Genomic DNA, 25,023 nt, shown 5'->3' with positions numbered 1-25,023 from the left:
AATAACATTTTGAGGTGCTTGTACTTTATGTTCCATTTTGTGATACTATATCTCATATGTACTTTTTACTCAACTATATTATTGCAATTGCCATGGTTACTGGATACTTTACACTTGATGATTTTACATACAAATCTTTATCTGCTTGTAAAGTATAATGCAGAGTTATAGATTATATAATTATAGACACATGTTACATCGTATTTGATATTATTTTGATTTTAAGTATTTAACGCATGCTGTTTTTTGGGATTTTTTATTTTTTTTTGCTTTTAGACTAGTTTTTTTTAAAACCAACTCATTGGACAATCGTTGGATGCTCTGCAGACTTGTACACATCCATCTGATGTGCAGATTGCTTGACATCTAGGAATTGGTGTTCCTGCGTTGACTTTAAGGAGATGTTTGTTAAGCAAATGGAAAAGGTTCAAACCCAATACACAGAATAGTTTTGGAAATGTGTGGGTCTCTCTTGGCACAGTACAACTCACACATAAGGACCTAGATTTTTTTGTAACACAAATGGGTATGGAACAGGACAGCTGCATTTTTGTTGCATTTTGCAACTTAAAAAAAGGGGGGAAAAGAAAAAGAAAGTCCTGCAGCCCCCTTTAGTTTGTCTCTTTGTTGCATTATGAAAGCTGGTATATCTTAAAAAGTATAGTTCAAATATTTTCCTCTGCAATTTAGTGTAAAAACTAAAAGTGGTCATATCATTAAAAAAAAAAAGTATTTGCCAATATTTTTCATCAAATTAAATATACTTTGAATCTGAGTAGCCTTCCTCTGCTGTATTTGATGAAGCCAGATGTTAACAGCGGTAATAGAGGGCTGGGGAAACAACGAGGAACTTAAAATGACCTTGTTTGCACAGCGGTGGGCGGAGTATCGCGATACAAGTTGGCAAAACCAAAACTGCACCGGCTCTCGCGATATTATATCAACGTCACTCCATTGTCACAGGTCACGTGTGGATGTGTGTGTGTTTGTAGCGCTTTACGTCCATAGTGGCGTTAGCATCAGTCTGGCCATAGATTCTCAAAATGGATACAGATTATGCAGAACAAACCTCACCATAGAAAGGTATTGGCTTTTCTGAACACTCTTGTATGTCTGTACTGACTAGCCAGTTGCAGTTGTTTTGGTGTAAATTGAAATGTGTTACAGCACTTGTTACTTACGGAGGCTAACGCTGTTAGCTTACAGTGCTAGCTAGCTGAGTTAGCTCGGTGTGTGGCTCCGGGTTTAGTGGGGCTGTAGTTCAGCCAGCTTTTGTTAGCCGGCCGGCGAAGACAGTAGTTGTCCAACCAGGTGACACCCAGTTCAGTTTGACACTAATGTCATCTGTGTTAAACATGTGCGTTTGTCTGTAGCCGCGGCTTGATGTCACTGTGAACTTGAGGAGCGATGTCTTGGCGTTAATCTGTCTCTGGGTTAAGTTGGTAAGCAGGCTGCTAACATAGCAGTGACCGGGCTGTCTGTGACTCTGCACAGCGAGTTCCTGCACTTCAGTACCGAGCCCTGCTACAGCGAGGATGTTCCAAAGCCTGGCCCACAGACCATGGCATGTCTTCTGCAGGGTCTCCTTGCAGCACCGGGCGTCACTGTCCCATCGGTCCTCGAGGTTCCCCCATCTCTGCTACGGTGAGCGGACGCTGTGTCCAGCTGTTACACACCACCGTCCTGTCTGCTCTGCTGGCTCTGTAACAATGGGGTTGGTTTGGGAGGAACTAAGCAGACTAATGTCACACATTGTGTCGCACAGGTTGGCAGAATGGAGGTATACATAGCTTATGGTTCAGTCTCCCGGACTGCCGTGTGGCTTCTCTGGGGCTGAGCAAAGTCCAGTACTACTCTACCTCTGGCAACAGCAAAGATGGTCCTCCAAAGTCACCATCAGGAGATGCTCCTTCAGCCGCAAAGGTCGTGTCTGCTGCGACAAAAGCCACCCCAGCTTCATCAGGTAAGAAACTTTAATGTTGCTGAATTGTCATGCGTGCAGTAATATTTACCATTTCCCCATTTGAGCCTATTTTTTCAATTCGTTACAACTCGTGTCAATGGAAGTCACAGGAAACGGTTCTGTTGAGTCAGTGTGCTGAGCTAAAATGTAAGAGCAGCATGCAAATGGTCTGCCTTTGTAACTGGAGCTGGAACGATATGCAAAAAATACTGTAATTACATTTACAGATCTAACAATATGTTGCTATATCTGTTATGAGAATGGTAGTTTTTGCATTTCTTTTCCACTGAATCAATTTCAAAAGTCATCCATCCATTATCTATAAACTTTCTGTTGTTAGAAAGGGTTCACATTTGTCAGTTTTTACACAGAAGGTCTTTGAATGGTACAACTGGTGACAATTTGTCATTGAATTATTCCACACCCTAGTGAGGCGTGGCTTTAAGGGACAATGATGACGAGAGAGAACAAGAACGGGCTATATGGCATGCTGGATGCCGGCGTGTCAGTTTGGGGTGTAGTCAAGGACTTGAATGTTCAAAACTTCACCATTTGTCTAAGAACATGTTTCAGACAGCATGGTACAACAGACTGTCTACCGTATGATGCTCCGGATGTCCAACAGCATGATCCTGTCCCCTAAAATGTCCATCAACTTCGCCAAGCCCTCAGAAAGAGCAGGAACATTCCACAAGCATCGACACCTCATTAACTCTGTGTGTTGCTCTACAAGATACAAATAGTGGACACACTTGTTCCTGACTTGTGATTTCTGATTTCTCTCTGTGACTCTACTCTCCATTTGCCCCTTATCATTTCCAACATAGTGCGTTCTCGGTGGTTTCGTGACGTCCATCCTCCTGTAGAGATGCTTCGCGCTGCAACAACAAATACTTATCGCTCTGTATTAAAAAGAATGCATGTATTTAATCAAATATTACATGCTGCATTTATATTTCTGTTCAGTATGTTTTTTTTTTTTAACAGTCTTCAAGAAGAATTTGGCTTTCGGTAACATAAGTTCAAATTTTTGCTTTTACAGGTTTGACACCTCAGGGGCTGACGAAGGCAGAGACAATTCATGTGAAAGGTAATGAGCAACATTTGTGTTTCCTCCATGTTAAATAGATATTAAATAAGACATGCTTTTTTATCCTTGAGTTATCTTTAAAATGTAATTTGGTGGCGTGAATAAGACTGGAGACCCTGCATCATTTGATTTCTCTCTGTTGTCAAACACAGTTCGGGCTGTCCTGAAGAAAAGGGAATATGGAGCCAAATACACTCAGAACAACTTTATCACTGCAGTCAGAGCCATGAATGAGTTCTGCCTCAAACCAAGGTAACTCCTGTTCCCTAATAATGCTGATTTATATTAAATCTATTCACTATATACAACAACACTAAGCTGTACATCATCAATGCTAAACCAAATGAGTGGCGTCCATCTGTTCACTGCTAACTGATCCGCTCACAGATCACAACCGTGGCACACATTCTTTGGGTTAATAAGTAAGCATGCTTTTGAAATTAGCTAATTCAAGACTGCCCACCAACACAGGTTTCATCTAAATCTTGGTCTTCCTCTTTCCCTTCATGTGATTACAGTGATTTAGAACAACTCCGGAAGATCAGGAGGCGCAGCCCACACGACGACACAGAAGCTTTCACTGTGTTTTTGCGGTCAGACGTGGAGGCCAAGTTAGTGTCCAGCCCCTCTGCTTTACACCTTAAGAGATCAGAATAATACTGCAGTATTTCAACAAATACCTGCTGTTCCTTTCTGTGACTATTAGAGCGATAGATGTATGGGGAAGCCACGAAGCTCTTGCCCGAGAGAGAAACCTCAGGAAAGAGGTGGAGAGGGAGTACCAAGAGAGTAGGTTTTCATCTTTTTCTGGCTGAACATTCATCTTTGTGAACATGTAACAATACTTCAGCTTGTGTCTTAATCCTAAAGGTCATTATTTTGGGAAGCATGCTTTTTCACCGGTTCATGAGAAGATTGATACCATTTTCAAATCAGCCTTCTTAAAATGAAGCTGCAGGTGGCGGCCAGTTCACTTGCCTTTGCACAAAAACTGGAAATACCAAATAGGAACTGCTTAAGTTCACTCATTAGCACGTTTTATCTCATCCAACACAGAACCAAAGTGTTAGAACAACATGGTTTTGTGTGTGGCTGTTTCTTGGCTCAGAGCAGTTGCCAGGCAACCAGCGAAGACTACAGACTTAATTAGTTGTGGCCAGGAAGTAGTCGCACATAATCACATGACCTTCCATAGAAGGAAACTTTTACACTTTGGTTTTTAAACTTCTTAAACAAAAAAGATAAATTGTGTTAATCAGTGAAGTCTGAAGAAGCTGGTATGCTGATTTTGTTCCCTTTACACAGACTTAATGTTTATACCAGGACACGGTGGAGTTTTTTTTTTTTTTTTTGAGACAGTTTTGTTAATTGGAGTGCCAAGTATAAAAGACATTTTTGTTTATGCATTGTGTTTATGTTAAATACCAGCAAAAAGCATAGATTTCTGACTCATTCCTTTTACTGTATATAGATTAATCTTGCTTGAGCACAGAAAAGCCATGTAGGCTAACCAGCCGCTAGCTGTAGCTTATGTAGCTAATTGACAGAAATAAGAGTTGCATCAGTCTTCTAACTCTCGTACAAAAAGCCAATGAGCAAAATGTAGTAATTCTTTCATGCTAAAACTGAACTGAAGCTACATTTTAACAGAACTTTTGTCAATATATATGTAACGTATTTATATATCTTAGGTTTGTTTTGTTGTTTTTCGTCTCTGAATGGTTAAGATAATGTTTTAATTGTACCTCTCGTCTGCTGACCTCCAGATATTTTTCGGAATCAGCAGCTGTTGAAGGAATACAAAGACTTTTGGGGAAACACTAAGGTGAGCACGTTGATTTTGTTGCCACCAATTCCTTGGAAAACATGACCCAACTTTCCACAAAAAGCTTTAAATACAAAAGAGAAACGACATTCCCACCACCATGCCCAAGTTGCCCTCATAACACGAGGTGGTGTTTGTGTGACCTTTGTCCCCATTACAGAGGTCAGTGCATCTATATGACAATGCAGTCCCCTTTCTTTACTGTATGATGCTGATGTTATTTCAGTCACTGTACTGCTCTGCACTTGTCTGGTATGTCATGGTATATTCTATACTCTGCTGGCCTGTTTGTCAGAGTTACCCCCCTCACATGCCTTGTTAGCTAACATCAATTGTATAAGTTTATTACTGACAACAAGGCAGGGAATTTACAACATATTTATTATGTCTAAATTGCATCTTGTTTATTTTATCAGCAGCACAAACAGCATGTGGTCCACTGAACTGACAGCGAACAAACTGTCTTCTCTGTATTTTATCAGCTGATAAAGGCCCCTTGCAGATTATTCTTGTCTTTCTATTTTTCTTAAAGCCTCGATCAGGCAAGAGGACAACATTTCTACAAGGGCCGGGGAAGGTGGTCATGGTTGCTATTTGCATGTAAGTTTTCATGCTCTCCTCAGTCTCACTTGTTTTCCGAATGCTTGTTTGGTTCCACTGTGACGTCTTTCTGTACTCAGTGACTTTCCTGAGCTGTGGCGCACACAGTGGGAGGTATTAGATTAGCGAGAGGAGCTACGGGTCCGTTCTCAGCAGGGTTACTACACACAATATGCTGGATAAGTGTGGGAACGTAACCTGGTAGGGAAGCTGAACAACAATCTGATGTGGATGAACTCTGTTGCAGAAGTCCAAAACAGATGCTACAGATGAACGATTGACCTGCGCTCGTTGAGATTTTCATGCATCTGAATAAATAGCCTGCACTGTAGAGCTTGACACAACTTTTAATCAGAACTGCATGGGAGCTTTGTATCACATGCAGCTCTGGGGCCTATTAGATTAGGGTGATTGTGTTAGAGGACATGTGCAGTCACATGAAGTGCACGGAGGATGCACAAGGACTCAATAAGTTGAGTGCTCATTGCAGGAGAGGTCCAGTTCAGGTATTAACTCTGTGATTCAGAAGCCTAAGAATAGAAAATAGGAAGAATCTCCACATGTTTTCTGTGTTCATTCATTTGGTTTCAGTTCATGACAAACATTAACCAGTAGCTAAGTTTGACTTTGTGTCTTCATGTCTGAATTAAAGGCTGCATTGCCAAGTACCCGTGTAGCTGATGAATCTGTAAACCACTGCAGTCAGAACTATTGTTAGCCATTTTACTTTTGAGATCATTGTCTTTCTCATTCCCCTGGGAGCGTGTCATTTACTTTATTTCTTTGTCCTCAGCAATGGCTTGAATTTCATCTTTAAGCTCCTGGCTTGGGTCTACACTGGATCAGCTAGCATGTTCTCTGAAGCCATCCACTCTCTGGCCGACACCTGCAACCAGGCTCTGCTCGCGCTGGGGATCAGCCAATCGATCCGCAACCCGGACGCTGGCCACCCGTAAGCACCACATCTTACTATGCTTCTTAAAAGTAGGCAAGAGGAAGCTGAGTCGTCCTCAAAGGAGTCATGACAGCTCCAGAGAGTAGTAGAAATTCTGTCTGTTCGTGTAGAAATTATACCAGTAATTTTACAGACTTACAAGCATTGAATTCTGTCACGGAGTATTAACAACACAATACTATGACAAACAAAACCTTAGGCAGAATTTGTATGGAAACCGTATGATAAATCGTTTTTTACAGAACAAATATTGTTACAGACAGCGAAAGAAAGACGTTCACACCACTTTTTTCATGCACCTTTTAATCCTTTGTGAGTTGCCGTGAAAGCGAGTGTGTATTAAAATAATGGTGGCCTAAATTTCGGTTATAAAAGAGCCTGTTTGTGTTTTTCAGGTACGGCTTTTCCAACATGCGTTACATCGCCTCTCTTATCAGTGGGGTGGGCATTTTTATGATGGGAGCAGGCCTCTCTTGGTACCATGGCATTATGGGATTGCTTCACCCGCAGCCAATTGAATCTTTGTTATGGGTGAGTTTTTTTTTCTTGTCTGTAATTCAAATTAAAGAAAGCAGAAAAATAATCCACATGTCACATTTGTCTGTTCCAGGCTTACTGTATTTTAGCCGGTTCTCTGGTATCTGAAGGAGGTGGGTTATCATCAGAGTACATTTTTTATTGATGTTTAACGTGTGATTCTGCAGTTTGTATTTAAACATCTCTTTCTGTTTTTCTTTTACAGCCACGTTACTAGTTGCCATTAATGAGATAAAGAAGAGCGCCCATCAGCATGGACTGTCTTTTTATGAATATGGTGCGTACAACAGAAATCTTTGTCATTAATGCGTTTACGACTAGTCACTCAGTAGCAGTCAGATGGCAGTTTCTTGCCCATGTCTACTTTAAACTGCAGGTAAAATGTCCAGAAGGTGGAGGAAGGAGGAGAATAGCTGATATCACATTCGACAGTGTTTGTGATAGACTTGGCTGACTATAAATAGCCACATCCTGTGTACTGTATGAGCTCTTCTCTTAGACTATATCCACACATACGCTTTTATTTTAGAGCACATAACTTCTGCTATGTTTCCACTCAGTGTCCACACTCCTCCAGAGTTTGAGAACCCCTAAAATGGAGACTTTTGGAACTCTGCAGACTGCATTTTAGTTAGAAACCTCAGCTAACAGTTCTTGAGCAGTTATGGAAATCTCTGATCTTACTTCAGTGTTTTCTCCAACCAAGCGACAAACCCCTTCATGTTTACACCGACACCCTCATGTCCAACATACGTGAATGGCCACCTTGCGTGTTTTCAGACATGTTATGTATATTATGTGTTAAGATCATTTCTGAAACATCGGTAAAATGTTTGTCTGAACGAAGATCAATTTCGTTTAAAAATGCTTTAAAATGAGGACGTATAACTGTGCACGTAGTCTTAAAGTGACACTATAAACAATACATGCAGAAATGATTCAGAGTGAATACACCTGCAATCGGTTTGACTTACATGAAACTCTTCTCTGTGGTAAAATGAATCAAGGTGTTTTATGTGACTGTTGGAAATCTAGCCACAGGAGACTTCTTATTTTTTAAAAGTTTTTTTTGGCCTTTTTGCCTTTACTACATAGGACAGTCAAAAGAGAGACAGGAAAGTGGGGGAGGAGAATGGGGGAAGGGGTTGCAGCAAAGGGCCATGAGCTGGATTTGAGCCCATGGCCGCTGCATCGGAGACTATAGCTCCTGTACGTGGGTCGCCAGCTCAACCAGGTGAGCTAAAGCAGCGACCCGCCACAGGAGACTTCTGACAGCAAATGTAAATGTGGATAATTAGCAAATTGGTGACTTGTACATTTAAAAATTGGGGTGTCAATGTGGTCTGCATTGTTCAATGTGTGCAGTGATGCAGAGTCGAGACCCCAGTACGAACGTGGTGTTGCTGGAGGATGCTGCTGCTGTGTTAGGAGTCATCTTGGCTGCTGGCTGCATGGGACTCACCTCACTCACAGGTAACGTCTGTCCTGATCTGTACTGTTAATAGCTTCTTTTTATATCTTTTTCTCTATCTATAGTATGATTTATTATTCTGCTGATGTGCGTAATTACCCACAGAATAACCTCCCTCTCCCGTGCTGTTGTACTTTGATCTGTAATTTAAATGTTGGCACCTGATAAAAGTTTGCTGACTGTCCCAGGTAACCCATACTACGACAGTTTGGGCTCTCTTGGCGTGGGCACTTTGCTGGGTACCGTCTCAGCCTTCCTCATCTACACGAACACAGAAGCCCTGCTGGGACGCTCCATACAGGCCGAGCGTGTGCAGAAGCTTACAGAATTTCTGGAGAACGACCCCGCTGTGAGGTCAGCAAATGAACAAACACACACAAAACACCGCAACTGCAAAACAAGAACCAGCTCGAGTTGATGTCGGGTCTGGAACCATTCGTGTGAACAGAAATAAATCCACCCATCACCTATTGAGAGTCAATCGCAGGGGTCTAAGAATGGCTTTGAAGGTCTGCTAACGTTAATGAAAAACGTTCAGGCTTGAAATAGATCACATGGTATTTCCTGGACCTGACATGCAACTGTCCTGATGAGCAGCTGTACACAGAGCAGTACAGAACGATCCAGTCTAATGCTTCAGTCACATAAACACGGAAGTGTGAGTGACAAACCTGGCTTTGAGAAATAAAAGCTATCATTTTGGAACCAGTTTCTTCTAACTGCCACATAGTGAACACTTTTGTTGTTGTAGAAATCCTCTGTAGTATCTAGTTCTGGTGATTTGTTCCCTGACTTAAGTTGATTAGCTTTTCCTATCCTGCAGATTTAAAGAACTGCTTTGTTTTGTTTGTGAGCAGGGCCATCCACGACGTGAAGGCCACGGATATGGGACTGAGTAAAGTGCGCTTCAAGGCTGAAGTTGATTTTGATGGCCGAGTGGTGACACGGTCTTATCTGGAAAAACAAGACATTGACCAAATCCTCAATGTAAGTGTCTTTCATCACTCTGTTTGACTTAAATACTTGTACATGTTTAGTGAAAAAACAAAACACATTAATAGTTGATTGAAATTTGAACCTGCTCTATTTGTGATTGTGCTTGTTGCTCACAAGTTATTGGCTAAAACACATGAACACCACACCACAGATCCAATCAAAACACTGACTTGTCATTCAGTATGGGATAGTTAGTTTTATTTTTTCTTGTTTATGCTGTTATGACAGCTGTCAGTAGTGACAGTTGAGAAAATGTCATCGCTTATGTGAACACATGCTGCTGTATGGTACAGAAAGGAACTTCATTACAAGGCAGGGCAGCTTTGTTTGTGTAGCACATGTCATACACTGGGCACTTCAAAGTCCTTTAGTTAAATATTATAAACATAGTAAAGAACAGATTTAACATTTTAAATACACAAAGTGATGTACTATTTGTAATTCACAATTCAAGATCACAAAGATGCAGACATGAAATGCATGGATCAAATAATTATCTAAAATTGTTTTGCAATCATTACAGGGTAGAGTTAATAGTGTAAAAAAAAAGGGTTTAGGTTTGACTCGAAAGGTGTCAGAGTCTGGGCTCATCCAACATCAGCTGGGAGGTTATTCCAGGTCTCTTCTGCATGACAACAAAATGCTGCTTCACCATATCGTGTCCTAACTCTCAGGATGTCATCTTTTAATACAGCATCACTGACAGTCTTTTATGACAGCCCTTTTCAGACATGGGATATGTAACTTTGCTGACTGCATCAGTCTGGTAAAGTGCCGACATCCTGTCACTGAGGCAAAGGTCATTTTTACATTAATATTCCTCACAGCTTCATGCAGACAAACCAAACACAGTGACAGAGAGAGCCACAGTCTGTGCAAGACTGCATAGTATGTCAAGGTTCAAGGATCGACTCATAAACAAAAGACTAAAACTAACCAAACTGTCTAATTAACTGTGGCTAGCTCAAAGTCAAATCAGCATGTCTGTCTGTTAATGTGACTGCAGGCAGTTCAGAGTTGTGCCATGTTGAAAGTGGAGAAGTTACAAGGTGTGATGTAGTAAGAGTAGCAGCTTTAACAGAAAAGTAACCAGGGTGATCATTCAGACATGAAGCCGACAAGTTCAGTTTCCATCAAACTAACAGAAAGGTGTGCAGGTCTGATCTAATACTGCTCAGATTCATTGTCTACTTTGCTAAGTTTTTGCTTTCTCTTCTGCATTCAATGAAAGGAGCAGTATTTTAATTAGAAAAGTATTTTGCTCACATCAGCATCAACACTTACAATCAGTTTGAACATTTATAGTTGTGTTTGCAATGTGTACAAATCCTCAAAATGACTCAAGCAGAAATTTAAGCCGATTTCTTCTTTCAACAAGGATGTAGATATTCTTCCACATGCAGTGGGCACGTCAGAACAGAGCTGAACGATATGCAGAAAAATCTTGTTGCGATTATTCCATCAGACATTACGACGTGCGTCAGGATTTTAGTGGGAATTTTGCATTGCATTTTGCATTTTTTTTATATGCACATAAAAACAATGTTTTTGCTAAAGTCTGTAGCAAATGCACATTCTCTTGTGTGGAAAACATGATTTGTAAGTCAGATTTATAGGTCAGAGGAGGCGTTCTCCACATAATCTTACAGTTTGCAGAGGTTTGGGATTTTCATGTTGCCTCTCGATTGAGTTTATTCGAGTCAGTGGTCCTACCCAAATATGTGGAAAAACCTGAACATGAATTGTGCCGTATGAGCGACTTAAACTGAAGCGTCAGAAATCATTTATTCAAAGCAGAAGCAAGTCTGTATGTTTTGGCTTTTGCTGTATCCACCTTGCATCGATGTTGCAGACTTATTTCTTTACTTCCAAAGCTAAGTGTGTGTGTGTGTCTCTGCAGGACATTCAGCAGGTAAAAACCCCCGAGGAGCTGGAGAACTTCATGCTGAAACACGGGGAGAACATCATCGACACCCTGGGGGCCGAGGTGGACCGCTTAGAGAAAGAACTCAAGGTGCTAAAATACGAGACTGTGTGCTCATTCAGTTTGTTGTCTGGCTGATGCTACGATATAACATGAGTCTTGTGTTTTGTTTTGTTTTTTATAACTACATAATACAATATGACTTATTTGCACGTTGGATGTAATCTGTAAGAATTGCAAGCTAGGTTTGTGTGTAACTCTGTTTTGTGCCCCCATAGCAACGTAATCCGGAGGTCCGTCACGTAGACTTGGAGATTCTATAACACTCCCAGCTCTCTGCTGAGGAAACATCCTGCTGTACCAACAAGAGCAGCAGCAGCAGAAGAAGAAAAGATGAAAGGAGGGCCCAGCCTGCCTCTACAATCTGCCTCCCATTCTGACCACCACAACAAACCCGCACAAGTCTTACTGTAGAATAGTCCCGAAGGATAAGCATGGACAGTGTTTGAGCAGCGCTTGAACTTCAGTTAGCAGAGTTCAGCCTGCCACAGATCCACGTTCACATTCAAGTGTTTCTGGAGAAAAGACTGCTGACTGTCATTAGCCTCCTTGAATTTCAGTAGAAATTCTGACACACACACACCTCCTGACAGTTTAGTCTCCTGGTGTTTTGCTTGAACTCACATTCCTCCATAAATGTGTTTTGGCCGTGGTTGACATCACGTCTGTTTCAAAAGCAAAACCAAGAGCAGGACCAGTATCATTTACTCGACTCGTACTTTACTTTAATGTTATGCTTGAACCACAGTGATAGTGTTTCCTTGATTAGTGCAGAGGAAACCTAAGAGCTACATACTCAAACAGACTTATTTAAAGGCTAGATAATATTAGATGTTTGGTTGTTTGTTTTTTTTCATTTATTGTTAAAAAAAGAGAAACTGAAGATGGCACAGTGCTTCGGGTTCTGTAATGAAGACAGAATTTGTGATGAATAGATTTTACTGCTATTACAGAAAAAAATATGCAAATTGAATGGTATTGAGACTTTTCATTGATTTGTATAATAGAGTTCAAGAGTAAAGTGAAGCTGAATACAGTAGCATTTAATGAGCATCAGCTTATGCAAGAAGAAAAAAAAACAACAAAAAAAAAACTGTTAGAAAACAGTGTTACAACATTATACATCAAGTTAAATGTTTTATGAAATATTTATTGGACATCTTTTCAGATTACAAGATTGAACATCTTCCAAGCCAAGAAATGACATTATAAGCATCTCTTCTCTTCCCCTTTTCTCTTTGCCGGCTACAAACTTCTCCAAGGTTTTTAAGGTTTACAAACTTCCTGTGAGGTTTTCCACTGATCAGCAGATTGTATTGATCCAAAGATGAAGTACTGGAAAGGATGTCTGTGCCCCACGTGCTCCACCATGTGTAAATAAGTGGTCTTGATATTGACAAAAACAAACAGACTAGCTGCATATTTTCTCGGTCTGCAAAAAAACATCTGTCAAATCCTTCCAATCAAAACAAGTCATTCAGGATGTCACCCTGTGCAGTCCGTGTGCTCACATTATCAAGTGAACTGTCTCCTACTCGGTGTTTCTGCTGAATAATCTCTAAAAAACATACGGCGACTGTGCTTTTTTTTTTTTGCTTTGGCTGCCAGCGCACAGTCACAGCTGCAGCATGGGACACACCTGCCTGCCTGCCAACATCTTTGTTCTGCTTCAGGAGGTGGGCCAGAGCCGTCTCATCTTTGCTGGGAGGGTGGATATATATTTTTGAAGGTGTTAATAGTGAAATATTTTCCCTTTGGTTGTAACTACGTAGTCACTGCTGAAGGACTTGGAATAAATTTGAAATAATTTATTAAATTATTTTTGCTTTCCTTTTCTCTTGTGGGCTTTGGGTGTCTTCTTCACATCTCATCTGTGCTGTGTGGGTAATGTGTTCATCAACTTCTTTAAGATGTCTGGTTCTTTCTGAGGCTCCACACTTTCTCTCTGGACTGTGAAGACAGAAGAAGCTGGGCATACCGCTTGGAGGGAGCTTCCTCTTAAGATCTTTACACATATGGAGCGATAAAGAGGTACGTTTTTTTNAGAAGAATTTGGCTTTCGGTAACATAAGTTCAAATTTTTGCTTTTACAGGTTTGACACCTCAGGGGCTGACGAAGGCAGAGACAATTCATGTGAAAGGTAATGAGCAACATTTGTGTTTCCTCCATGTTAAATAGATATTCAATAAGACATGCTTTTTTATCCTTGAGTTATCTTTAAAATGTAATTTGGTGGCGTGAATAAGACTGGAGACCCTGCATCATTTGATTTCTCTCTGTTGTCAAACATAGTTCGGGCTGTCCTGAAGAAAAGGGAATATGGAGCCAAATACACTCAGAACAACTTTATCACTGCAGTCAGAGCCATGAATGAGTTCTGCCTCAAACCAAGGTAACTCCTGTTTCCTAATAATGTTGATTTATGTTAAGTCTATTCACTATATACAGCAACACTAAGCTGTACATCATCAATGCTAAACCAAATGAGTGGCGTCCATCTGTTCACTGCTAACTGATCCGCTCACAGATCACAACCGTGGCACACATTCTTTGGGTTAATAAGTAAGCATGCTTTTGAAATTAGCTAATTCAAGACTGCCCACCAACACAGGTTTCATCTAAATCTTGGTCTTCCTCTTTCCCTTCATGTGATTACAGTGATTTAGAACAACTCCGGAAGATCAGGAGGCGCAGCCCACACGACGACACAGAAGCTTTCACTGTGTTTTTGCGGTCAGACGTGGAGGCCAAGTTAGTGTCCAGCCCCTCTGCTTTACACCTTAAGAGATCAGAATAATACTGCAGTATTTCAACAAATACCTGCTGTTCCTTTCTGTGACTATTAGAGCGATAGATGTATGGGGAAGCCACGAAGCTCTTGCCCGAGAGAGAAACCTCAGGAAAGAGGTGGAGAGGGAGTACCAAGAGAGTAGGTTTTCATCTTTTTCTGGCTGAACATTCATCTTTGTGAACATGTAACAATACTTCAGCTTGTGTCTTAATCCTAAAGGTCATTATTTTGGGAAGCATGCTTTTTCACCGGTTCATGAGAAGATTGATACCATTTTCAAATCAGCCTTCTTAAAATGAAGCTGCAGGTGGCGGCCAGTTCACTTGCCTTTGCACAAAAACTGGAAATACCAAATAGGAACTGCTTAAGTTCACTCATTAGCACGTTTTATCTCATCCAACACAGAACCAAAGTGTTAGAACAACATGGTTTTGTGTGTGGCTGTTTCTTGGCTCAGAGCAGTTGCCAGGCAACCAGCGAAGACTACAGACTTAATTAGTTGTGGCCAGGAAGTAGTCGCACATAATCACATGACCTTCCATAGAAGGAAACTTTTACACTTTGGTTTTTAAACTTCTTAAACAAAAAAGATGTATCGTGTTAATCAGTGAAGTCTGAAGAAGCTGGTATGCTGATTTTGTTCCCTTTACACAGACTTAATGTTTATACCAGGACACGGTGGAGTTTTTTTTTTTGAGACAATTTTGTTAATTGGAGTGTCAAGTATAAAAGACATTTTTGTTTATGCATTGTGTTTATGTTAAATACCAGCAAAAAGCATAGATTTCTGACTCATTCCTTTTACTGTATGTAGATTAATCTTGCTTGAGCACAGAAAAGCCATGTAGGCTAACCAGCTGCTAGCTGTAGCTTATGTAGCTAGTTGACAGAAGTAAGGGTTGCATCAGTCTTCTAACTCTCGTACAGAAAGCCATGAGCAAAATGTAGTAATTCTTTCATGCTAAAACTGAACTGAAGCTACATTTTAACAGAACTTTTGTCAATATATGTGTAACGTATTTATATATCTTAGGTTTGTTTTGTTGTTTTTCGTCTCTGAATGGTTAAGATAATGTTTTAATTGTACCTCTCGTCTGCTGACCTCCAGATATTTTTCGGAATCAGCAGCTGTTGAAGGAATACAAAGACTTTTGGGGAAACACTAAGGTGAGCACGTTGATTTTGTTGCCACCAATTCCTTGGAAAACATGACCCAACTTTCCACAAAAAGCTTTAAATACAAAAGAGAAACGACATTCCCACCACCATGCCCAAGTTGCCCTCATAACACGAGGTGGTGTTTGTGTGACCTTTGTCCCCATTACAGAGGTCAGTGCATCTATATGACAATGCAGTCCCCTTTCTTTACTGTATGATGCTGATGTTATTTCAGTCACTGTACTGCTCTGCACTTGTCTGGTATGTCATGGTATATTCTATACTCTGCTGGCCTGTTTGTCAGAGTTACCCCCCTCACATGCCTTGTTAGCTAACATCAATTGTATAAGTTTATTACTGACAACAAGGCAGGGAATTTACAACATATTTATTATGTCTAAATTGCATCTTGTTTATTTTATCAGCAGCACAAACAGCATGTGGTCCACTGAACTGACAGCGAACAAACTGTCTTCTCTGTATTTTATCAGCTGATAAAGGCCCCTTGCAGATTATTCTTGTCTTTCTATTTTTCTTAAAGCCTCGATCAGGCAAGAGGACAACATTTCTACAAGGGCCGGGGAAGGTGGTCATGGTTGCTATTTGCATGTAAGTTTTCATGCTCTCCTCAGTCTCACTTGTTTTCCGAATGCTTGTTTGGTTCCACTGTGACGTCTTTCTGTACTCAGTGACTTTCCTGAGCTGTGGCGCACACAGTGGGAGGTATTAGATTAGCGAGAGGAGCTACGGGTCCGTTCTCAGCAGGGTTACTACACACAATATGCTGGATAAGTGTGGGAACGTAACCTGGTAGGGAAGCTGAACAACAATCTGATGTGGATGAACTCTGTTGCAGAAGTCCAAAACAGATGCTACAGATGAACGATTGACCTGCGCTCGTTGAGATTTTCATGCATCTGAATAAATAGCCTGCACTGTAGAGCTTGACACAACTTTTAATCAGAACTGCATGGGAGCTTTGTATCACATGCAGCTCTGGGGCCTATTAGATTAGGGTGATTGTGTTAGAGGACATGTGCAGTCACATGAAGTGCACGGAGGATGCACAAGGACTCAATAAGTTGAGTGCTCATTGCAGGAGAGGTCCAGTTCAGGTATTAACTCTGTGATTCAGAAGCCTAAGAATAGAAAATAGGAAGAATCTCCACATGTTTTCTGTGTTCATTCATTTGGTTTCAGTTCATGACAAACATTAACCAGTAGCTAAGTTTGACTTTGTGTCTTCATGTCTGAATTAAAGGCTGCATTGCCAAGTACCCGTGTAGCTGATGAATCTGTAAACCACTGCAGTCAGAACTATTGTTAGCCATTTTACTTTTGAGATCATTGTCTTTCTCATTCCCCTGGGAGCGTGTCATTTACTTTATTTCTTTGTCCTCAGCAATGGCTTGAATTTCATCTTTAAGCTCCTGGCTTGGGTCTACACTGGATCAGCTAGCATGTTCTCTGAAGCCATCCACTCTCTGGCCGACACCTGCAACCAGGCTCTGCTCGCGCTGGGGATCAGCCAATCGATCCGCAACCCGGACGCTGGCCACCCGTAAGCACCACATCTTACTATGCTTCTTAAAAGTAGGCAAGAGGAAGCTGAGTCGTCCTCAAAGGAGTCATGACAGCTCCAGAGAGTAGTAGAAATTCTGTCTGTTCGTGTAGAAATTATACCAGTAATTTTACAGACTTACAAGCATTGAATTCTGTCACGGAGTATTAACAACACAATACTGTGACAAGCAAAACTTTAGGCAGAATTTGTATTGAAACTTTATGATAAATTGTTTTTTACAGAGCAAATCTTGTTACAGACAGCGAAAGAAAGATGTTCACACCACTTTTTTCATGCACCTTTTAATCCTTTGTGAGTTGCAGTGTAAGCGAGTGTGTATTAAAATAACGGTGGCCTAAATTTCGGTTATAAAAGAGCCTGTTTGTGTTTTTCAGGTACGGCTTTTCCAACATGCGTTACATCGCCTCTCTTATCAGTGGGGTGGGCATTTTTATGATGGGAGCAGGCCTCTCTTGGTACCATGGCATTATGGGATTGCTTCACCCGCAGCCAATTGAATCTTTGTTATGGGTGAGTTTTTTTTTCTTGTCTGTAATTCAAATTAAAGAAAGCAGAAAAATAATCCACATGTCACATTTGTCTGTTCCAGGCTTACTGTATTTTAGCCGGTTCTCTGGTATCTGAAGGAGGTGGGTTATCATCAGAGTACATTTTTTATTGATGTTTAACGTGTGATTCTGCAGTTTGTATTTAAACATCTCTTTCTGTTTTTCTTTTACAGCCACGTTACTAGTTGCCATTAATGAGATAAAGAAGAGCGCCCATCAGCATGGACTGTCTTTTTATGAATATGGTGCGTACAACAGAAATCTTTGTCATTAATGCGTTTACGACTAGTCACTCAGTAGCAGTCAGATGGCAGTTTCTTGCCCATGTCTACTTTAAACTGCAGGTAAAATGTCCAGAAGGTGGAGGAAGGAGGAGAATAGCTGATATCACATTCGACAGTGTTTGTGATAGACTTGGCTGACTATAAATAGCCACATCCTGTGTACTGTATGAGCTCTTCTCTTAGACTATATCCACACATACGCTTTTATTTTAGAGCACATAACTTCTGCTATGTTTCCACTCAGTGTCCACATTCCTCCAGAGTTTGAGAACCCCTTAAATGGAGACTTTTGGAACTCTGCTGATTGCATTTTAGTTAGAAACCTCAGCTAACAGTTCTTGAGCAGTTATGGAAATCTCTGATCTTACTTCAGTGTTTTCTCCAACCAAGCTTCAAACCCCTTCATGTTTACACCGACACCCTCATGTCCAACATACGTGAATGGCCACCTTGCGTGTTTTCAGACATGTTATGTATATTATGTGTTAAGATCATTTCTGAAACATCGGTAAAATGTTTGTCTGAACGAAGATCAATTTCGTTTAAAAATGCTTTAAAATGAGGACGTATAACTGTGCACGTAGTCTTAAAGTGACACTATAAACAATACATGCAGAAATGATTCAGAGTGAATACACCTGCAATCGGTTTGACTTACATGAAACTCTTCTCTGTGGTAAAATGAATCAAGGTGTTTTATGTGACTGTTGGAAATCTAGCCACAGGAGACTTCTTATTTTTTAAAAGTTTTTTTTGGCCTTTTTGCCTTTACTACATAGGACAGTCAAAAGAGAGACAGGAAAGTGGGGGAGGAGAATGGGGGAAGGGGTTGCAGCAAAGGGCCATGAGCTGGATTTGAGCCCATGGCCGCTGCATCGGAGACTATAGCTCCTGTACGTGGGTCGCCAGCTCAACCAGGTGAGCTAAAGCAGCGACCCGCCACAGGAGACTTCTGACAGCAAATGTAAATGTGGATAATTAGCAAATTGGTGACTTGTACATTTAAAAATTGGGGTGTCAATGTGGTCTGCATTGTTCAATGTGTGCAGTGATGCAGAGTCGAGACCCCAGTACGAACGTGGTGTTGCTGGAGGATGCTGCTGCTGTGTTAGGAGTCATCTTGGCTGCTGGCTGCATGGGACTCACCTCACTCACAGGTAACGTCTGTCCTGATCTGTACTGTTAATAGCTTCTTTTTATATCTTTTTCTCTATCTATAGTATGATTTATTATTCTGCTGATGTGCGTAATTACCCACAGAATAACCTCCCTCTCCCGTGCTGTTGTACTTTGATCTGTAATTTAAATGTTGGCACCTGATAAAAGTTTGCTGACTGTCCCAGGTAACCCATACTACGACAGTTTGGGCTCTCTTGGCGTGGGCACTTTGCTGGGTACCGTCTCAGCCTTCCTCATCTACACGAACACAGAAGCCCTGCTGGGACGCTCCATACAGGCCGAGCGTGTGCAAAAGCTTACAGAATTTCTGGAGAACGACCCCGCTGTGAGGTCAGCAAATGAACAAACGCACACAAAACACTGCAACTGTAAAACAAGAACCAGCTCGAGTTGATGTCGGGTCTGGAACCATTCGTGTGAACAGAAATAAATCCACCCATCACCTATTGAGAGTCAATCGCAGGGGTCTAAGAATGGCTTTGAAGGTCTGCTAACGTTAATGAAAAACGTTCAGGCTTGAAATAGATCACATGGTATTTCCTGGACCTGACATGCAACTGTCCTGATGAGCAGCTGTACACAGAGCAGTACAGAACGATCCAGTCTAATGCTTCAGTCACATAAACACGGAAGTGTGAGTGACAAACCTGGCTTTGAGAAATAAAAGCTATCATTTTGGAACCAGTTTCTTCTAACTGCCACATAGTGAACACTTTTGTTGTTGTAGAAATCCTCTGTAGTATCTAGTTCTGGTGATTTGTTCCCTGACTTAAGTTGATTAGCTTTTCCTATCCTGCAGATTTAAAGAACTGCTTTGTTTTGTTTGTGAGCAGGGCCATCCACGACGTGAAGGCCACGGATATGGGACTGAGTAAAGTGCGCTTCAAGGCTGAAGTTGATTTTGATGGCCGAGTGGTGACACGGTCTTATCTGGAAAAACAAGACATTGACCAAATCCTCAATGTAAGTGTCTTTCATCACTCTGTTTGACTTAAATACTTGTACATGTTTAGTGAAAAAACAAAACACATTAATAGTTGATTGAAATTTGAACCTGCTCTATTTGTGATTGTGCTTGTTGCTCACAAGTTATTGGCTAAAACACATGAACACCACACCACAGATCCAATCAAAACACTGACTTGTCATTCAGTATGGGATAGTTAGTTTTATTTTTTCTTGTTTATGCTGTTATGACAGCTGTCAGTAGTGACAGTTGAGAAAATGTCATCGCTTATGTGAACACATGCTGCTGTATGGTACAGAAAGGAACTTCATTACAAGGCAGGGCAGCTTTGTTTGTGTAGCACATGTCATACACTGGGCACTTCAAAGTCCTTTAGTTAAATATTATAAACATAGTAAAGAACAGATTTAACATTTTAAATACACAAAGTGATGTACTATTTGTAATTCACAATTCAAGATCACAAAGATGCAGACATGAAATGCATGGATCAAATAATTATCTAAAATTGTTTTGCAATCATTACAGGGTAGAGTTAATAGTGTAAAAAAAAAGGGTTTAGGTTTGACTCGAAAGGTGTCAGAGTCTGGGCTCATCCAACATCAGCTGGGAGGTTATTCCAGGTCTCTTCTGCATGACAACAAAATGCTGCTTCACCATATCGTGTCCTAACTCTCAGGATGTCATCTTTTAATACAGCATCACTGACAGTCTTTTATGACAGCCCTTTTCAGACATGGGATATGTAACTTTGCTGACTGCATCAGTCTGGTAAAGTGCCGACATTCTGTCACTGAGGCAAAGGTCATTTTTACATTAATATTCCTCTCGGCTTCATGCAGACAAACCAAACATGGTGACAGAGAGAGCCACAATCTGTGCAAGACTGTGTAGTATGTCAAGGTTCAAGGATCGACTCATAAACAAAAGACTAAAACTAACCCAACGGTTTAATTAACTGTGGCTAGCTCAAAGTCAAATCAGCATGTCTGTCTGTTAATGTGACTGCAGGCAGTTCAGAGTTGTGCCATGTTGAAAGTGGAGAAGTTACAAGGTGTGATGTAGTAAGAGTAGCAGCTTTAACAGAAAAGTAACCAGGGTGATCATTCAGACATGAAGCCGACAAGTTCAGTTTCCATCAAACTAACAGAAAGGTGTGCAGGTCTGATCTAATACTGCTCAGATTCATTGTCTACTTTGCTAAGTTTTTGCTTTCTCTTCTGCATTCAATGAAAGGAGCAGTATTTTAATTAGAAAAGTATTTTGCTCACATCAGCATCAACACTTACAATCAGTTTGAACATTTATAGTTGTGTTTGCAATGTGTACAAATCCTCAAAATGACTCAAGCAGAAATTTAAGCCGATTTCTTCTTTCAACAAGGATGTAGATATTCTTCCACATGCAGTGGGCACGTCAGAACAGAGCTGAACGATATGCAGAAAAATCTTGTTGCGATTATTCCATCAGACATTACGACGTGCGTCAGGATTTTAGTGGGAATTTTGCATTGCATTTTGCATTTTTTTTATATGCACATAAAAACAATGTTTTTGCTAAAGTCTGTAGCAAATGCACATTCTCTTGTGTGGAAAACATGATTTGTAAGTCAGATTTATAGGTCAGAGGAGGCGTTCTCCACATAATCTTACAGTTTGCAGAGGTTTGGGATTTTCATGTTGCCTCTCGATTGAGTTTATTCGAGTCAGTGGTCCTACCCAAATATGTGGAAAAACCTGAACATGAATTGTGCCGTATGAGCGACTTAAACTGAAGCGTCAGAAATCATTTATTCAAAGCAGAAGCAAGTCTGTATGTTTTGGCTTTTGCTGTATCCACCTTGCATCGATGTTGCAGACTTATTTCTTTACTTCCAAAGCTAAGTGTGTGTGTGTGTGTCTGCAGGACATTCAGCAGGTAAAAACCCCCGAGGAGCTGGAGAACTTCATGCTGAAACACGGGGAGAACATCATCGACACCCTGGGGGCCGAGGTGGACCGCTTAGAGAAAGAACTCAAGGTGCTAAGATACGAGACTGTGTGCTCATTCAGTTTGTTGTCTGGCTGATGCTACGATATAACATGAGTCTTGTGTTTTGTTTTGTTTTTTATAACTACATAATACAATATGACTTATTTGCACGTTGGATGTAATCTGTAAGAATTGCAAGCTAGGTTTGTGTGTAACTCTGTTTTGTGCCCCCATAGCAACGTAATCCGGAGGTCCGTCACGTAGACTTGGAGATTCTATAACACTCCCAGCTCTCTGCTGAGGAAACATCCTGCTGTACCAACAAGAGCAGCAGCAGCAGAAGAAGAAAAGATGAAAGGAGGGCCCAGCCTGCCTCTACAATCTGCCTCCCATTCTGACCACCACAACAAACCCGCACAAGTCTTACTGTAGAATAGTCCCGAAGGATAAGCATGGACAGTGTTTGAGCAGCGCTTGAACTTCAGTTAGCAGAGTTCAGCCTGCCACAGATCCACGTTCACATTCAAGTGTTTCTGGAGAAAAGACTGCTGACTGTCATTAGCCTCCTTGAATTTCAGTAGAAATTCTGACACACACACACCTCCTGACAGTTTAGTCTCCTGGTGCTTTGCTTGAACTCACATTCCTCCATAAATGTGTTTTGGCCGTGGTTGACATCACGTCTGTTTCAAAAGCAAAACCAAGAGCAGGACCAGTATCATTTACTCGACTCGTACTTTACTTTAATGTTATGCTTGAACCACAGTGATAGTGTTTCCTTCATTAGTGCAGAGGAAACCTAAGAGCTACATACTCAAACAGACTTATTTAAAGGCTAGATAATATTAGATGTTTGGTTGTTTGTTTTTTTTCATTTATTGTTAAAAAAAGAGAAACTGAAGATGGCACAGTGCTTCGGGTTCTGTAATGAAGACAGAATTTGTGATGAATAGATTTTACTGCTATTACAGAAAAAAATATGCAAATTGAATGGTATTGAGACTTTTCATTGATTTGTATAATAGAGTTCAAGAGTCAAGTGAAGCTGAATACAGTAGCATTTAATGAGCATCAGCTTATGCAAGAAGAAAAAAAAACAACAAAAAAAAAACTGTTAGAAAACAGTGTTACAACATTATACATCAAGTTAAATGTTTTATTAAATATTTATTGGACATCTTTTCAGATTACAAGATTGAACATCTTCCAAGCCAAGAAATGACATTCTAAGCATCTCTTCTCTTCCCCTTTTCTCTTTGCCGGCTACAAACTTCTCCAAGGTTTTTAAGGTTTACAAACTTCCTGTGAGGTTTTCCACTGATCAGCAGATTGTATTGATCCAAAGATGAAGTACTGGAAAGGATGTCTGTGCCCCACGTGCTCCACCATGTGTAAATAAGTGGTCTTGATATTGACAAAAACAAACAGACTAGCTGCATATTTTCTCGGTCTGCAAAAAAACATCTGTCAAATCCTTCCAATCAAAACAAGTCATTCAGGATGTCACCCTGTGCAGTCCGTGTGCTCACATTATCAAGTGAACTGTCTCCTACTCGGTGTTTCTGCTGAATAATCTCTAAAAAACATACGGCGACTGTGCTTTTTTTTTTTTGCTTTGGCTGCCAGCGCACAGTCACAGCTGCAGCATGGGACACACCTGCCTGCCTGCCAACATCTTTGTTCTGCTTCAGGAGGTGGGCCAGAGCCGTCTCATCTTTGCTGGGAGGGTGGATATATATTTTTGAAGGTGTTAATAGTGAAATATTTTCCCTTTGGTTGTAACTACGTAGTCACTGCTGAAGGACTTGGAATAAATTTGAAATAATTTATTAAATTATTTTTGCTTTCCTTTTCTCTTGTGGGCTTTGGGTGTCTTCTTCACATCTCATCTGTGCTGTGTGGGTAATGTGTTCATCAACTTCTTTAAGATGTCTGGTTCTTTCTGAGGCTCCACACTTTCTCTCTGGACTGTGAAGACAGAAGAAGCTGGGCATACCGCTTGGAGGGAGCTTCCTCTGACGATCTTTACACATATGGAGCGATAAAGAGGTACGTTTTTTTCTTCTTCTTTGAATTGGAGGCCTGTTTCCTGTTTAAAGCTCAGATGGCTGACTGGAATGTAAACCCAAGTCCATTAGATGGTGCAGTTGTGGGGATGAGAGAGGGGGGCACTAGCCTGTACGCTGACGTCAATAAAAACAGTCATTTCCAACCAGTCTGCGCATTGACCGACCGTTCAAAACATTACGCACAGCATCGCGGCCGGACCACGCTAGACTACTCGACTGAAATAATTTTTTTCGCCGAGCCCCGGAGAGCGGAGACAATGCGGACAAATCTCCATTGCAGGTTTTTACACCATTGAATGTTGTCTTAACATTTTTGGGTGTTGCGCGCATATCAGTGTCATGTCTCGTCATACCATTCCCAAGTCAGTTGTGCCAGTGCCACTGCCCATCCTGTTTCCTTTCATGTCTCCCCTTCCTCACAGAAAGAAAGGCTCGCTTGTGCACGTTAATTAACAACAACAACAAAAAAAAGAAAGAAAAAGAACAATCAGATCCTTGGGCAGATTTGGCTCGTTTTTTTTTTTACAAAAGAAACATGCGTCGAGACGCGTCTGGAGATCACCTCTCACATCTCCGGTCCTCCTGCACATCACACCGCCGCTTTCTCAATCATTAATTGGCTGATTTTATTTTTAAAAAATGAATCTGTGTTTGTAATATTATCGATGGATTTTGGGTTTTTTTTCTCGCGTCCCCCTCCACAGTCTTTTCGTCTCCAACAGCCCACAGATGGGGGCGCAGTAAACCTGCACAGTTGGGGTCTCAGATTTTCATGAAACCTCCCCTCCATCACCACAAGCCTGTGGTTACAAAACCCCCAAACCCCATCACTCTTCAGTGCGGGATTGAATTAAGGAAACGAGATGTTCTGTCTGTGCAGCAATGCAATCACCTCTCATTGTCAATGCAAGGGGAAAAAAAGAAGAAGAAGCGAGCCTCATCAATATGTTATGTTGTGTCTTTGCTGCTTTTTTTTTTTTTTTTTTTTTTTTCATATTTCTTGAATGATCGATTTTGGTTTCAATCCCAGGTGCAGGAGCGTCTAGAAG

General features: G+C 41.0%; 2 protein-coding genes across 2 annotated transcripts; both read left to right on the top strand.

Annotated features, from left to right (window-relative positions):
* The first annotated feature begins 990 nt into the window (after positions 1–990).
* Positions 991–13,251, top strand: LOC103367187 (zinc transporter 9-like). Its single transcript, XM_008295148.1, has 18 exons — positions 991–1,083; positions 1,495–1,644; positions 1,766–1,963; positions 3,006–3,053; positions 3,206–3,305; positions 3,572–3,664; positions 3,760–3,842; positions 4,820–4,878; positions 5,411–5,478; positions 6,272–6,430; positions 6,829–6,964; positions 7,044–7,083; positions 7,176–7,247; positions 8,336–8,443; positions 8,630–8,795; positions 9,299–9,428; positions 11,338–11,451; positions 11,640–13,251. Exons 2-18 carry the CDS (start codon positions 1,536–1,538, stop codon positions 11,682–11,684), a joined length of 1,728 nt encoding a protein of 575 aa, XP_008293370.1. The 5' UTR covers positions 991–1,083; positions 1,495–1,535; the 3' UTR covers positions 11,685–13,251.
* LOC103367370 (zinc transporter 9) lies at positions 12,749–23,753 on the top strand. Its single transcript, XM_008295378.1, has 16 exons — positions 12,749–12,794; positions 13,494–13,562; positions 13,715–13,814; positions 14,081–14,173; positions 14,269–14,351; positions 15,322–15,380; positions 15,913–15,980; positions 16,774–16,932; positions 17,331–17,466; positions 17,546–17,585; positions 17,678–17,749; positions 18,838–18,945; positions 19,132–19,297; positions 19,801–19,930; positions 21,840–21,953; positions 22,142–23,753. The coding sequence occupies exons 1-16, from the start codon at positions 12,749–12,751 to the stop codon at positions 22,184–22,186; spliced, it is 1,488 nt and encodes a 495-aa protein (XP_008293600.1). The 3' UTR covers positions 22,187–23,753.
* Positions 23,754–25,023: the final 1,270 nt, after the last annotated feature.

Source organism: Stegastes partitus, unplaced genomic scaffold (genome assembly GCF_000690725.1).
Source record: "Stegastes partitus isolate 25-593 unplaced genomic scaffold, Stegastes_partitus-1.0.2 Scaffold22, whole genome shotgun sequence".
In the NCBI taxonomy this organism is placed as follows: Eukaryota; Metazoa; Chordata; class Actinopteri; family Pomacentridae; genus Stegastes; species Stegastes partitus.
The sequence above is the reverse complement of the archived record's forward strand: the minus strand, read 5'-3'. Positions and strand labels throughout refer to the sequence as shown.

Bases quoted from the DNA above. Each gene is read 5' to 3' on its own strand.
- LOC103367187 (XM_008295148.1), top strand. From the start codon at position 1,536: ATGTTCCAAAGCCTGGCCCACAGACCATGGCATGTCTTCTGCAGGGTC. The intron at 3,306-3,571 runs GTAACTCCTGTT...ATGTGATTACAG, and splicing joins GAGTTCTGCCTCAAACCAAG to TGATTTAGAACAACTCCGGA. The intron at 8,444-8,629 runs GTAACGTCTGTC...TGACTGTCCCAG, and splicing joins GGGACTCACCTCACTCACAG to GTAACCCATACTACGACAGT.
- LOC103367370 (XM_008295378.1), top strand. From the start codon at position 12,749: ATGAAGTACTGGAAAGGATGTCTGTGCCCCACGTGCTCCACCATGT. The intron at 13,815-14,080 runs GTAACTCCTGTT...ATGTGATTACAG, and splicing joins GAGTTCTGCCTCAAACCAAG to TGATTTAGAACAACTCCGGA. The intron at 17,586-17,677 runs GTGGGTTATCAT...TTTCTTTTACAG, and splicing joins TTCTCTGGTATCTGAAGGAG to CCACGTTACTAGTTGCCATT.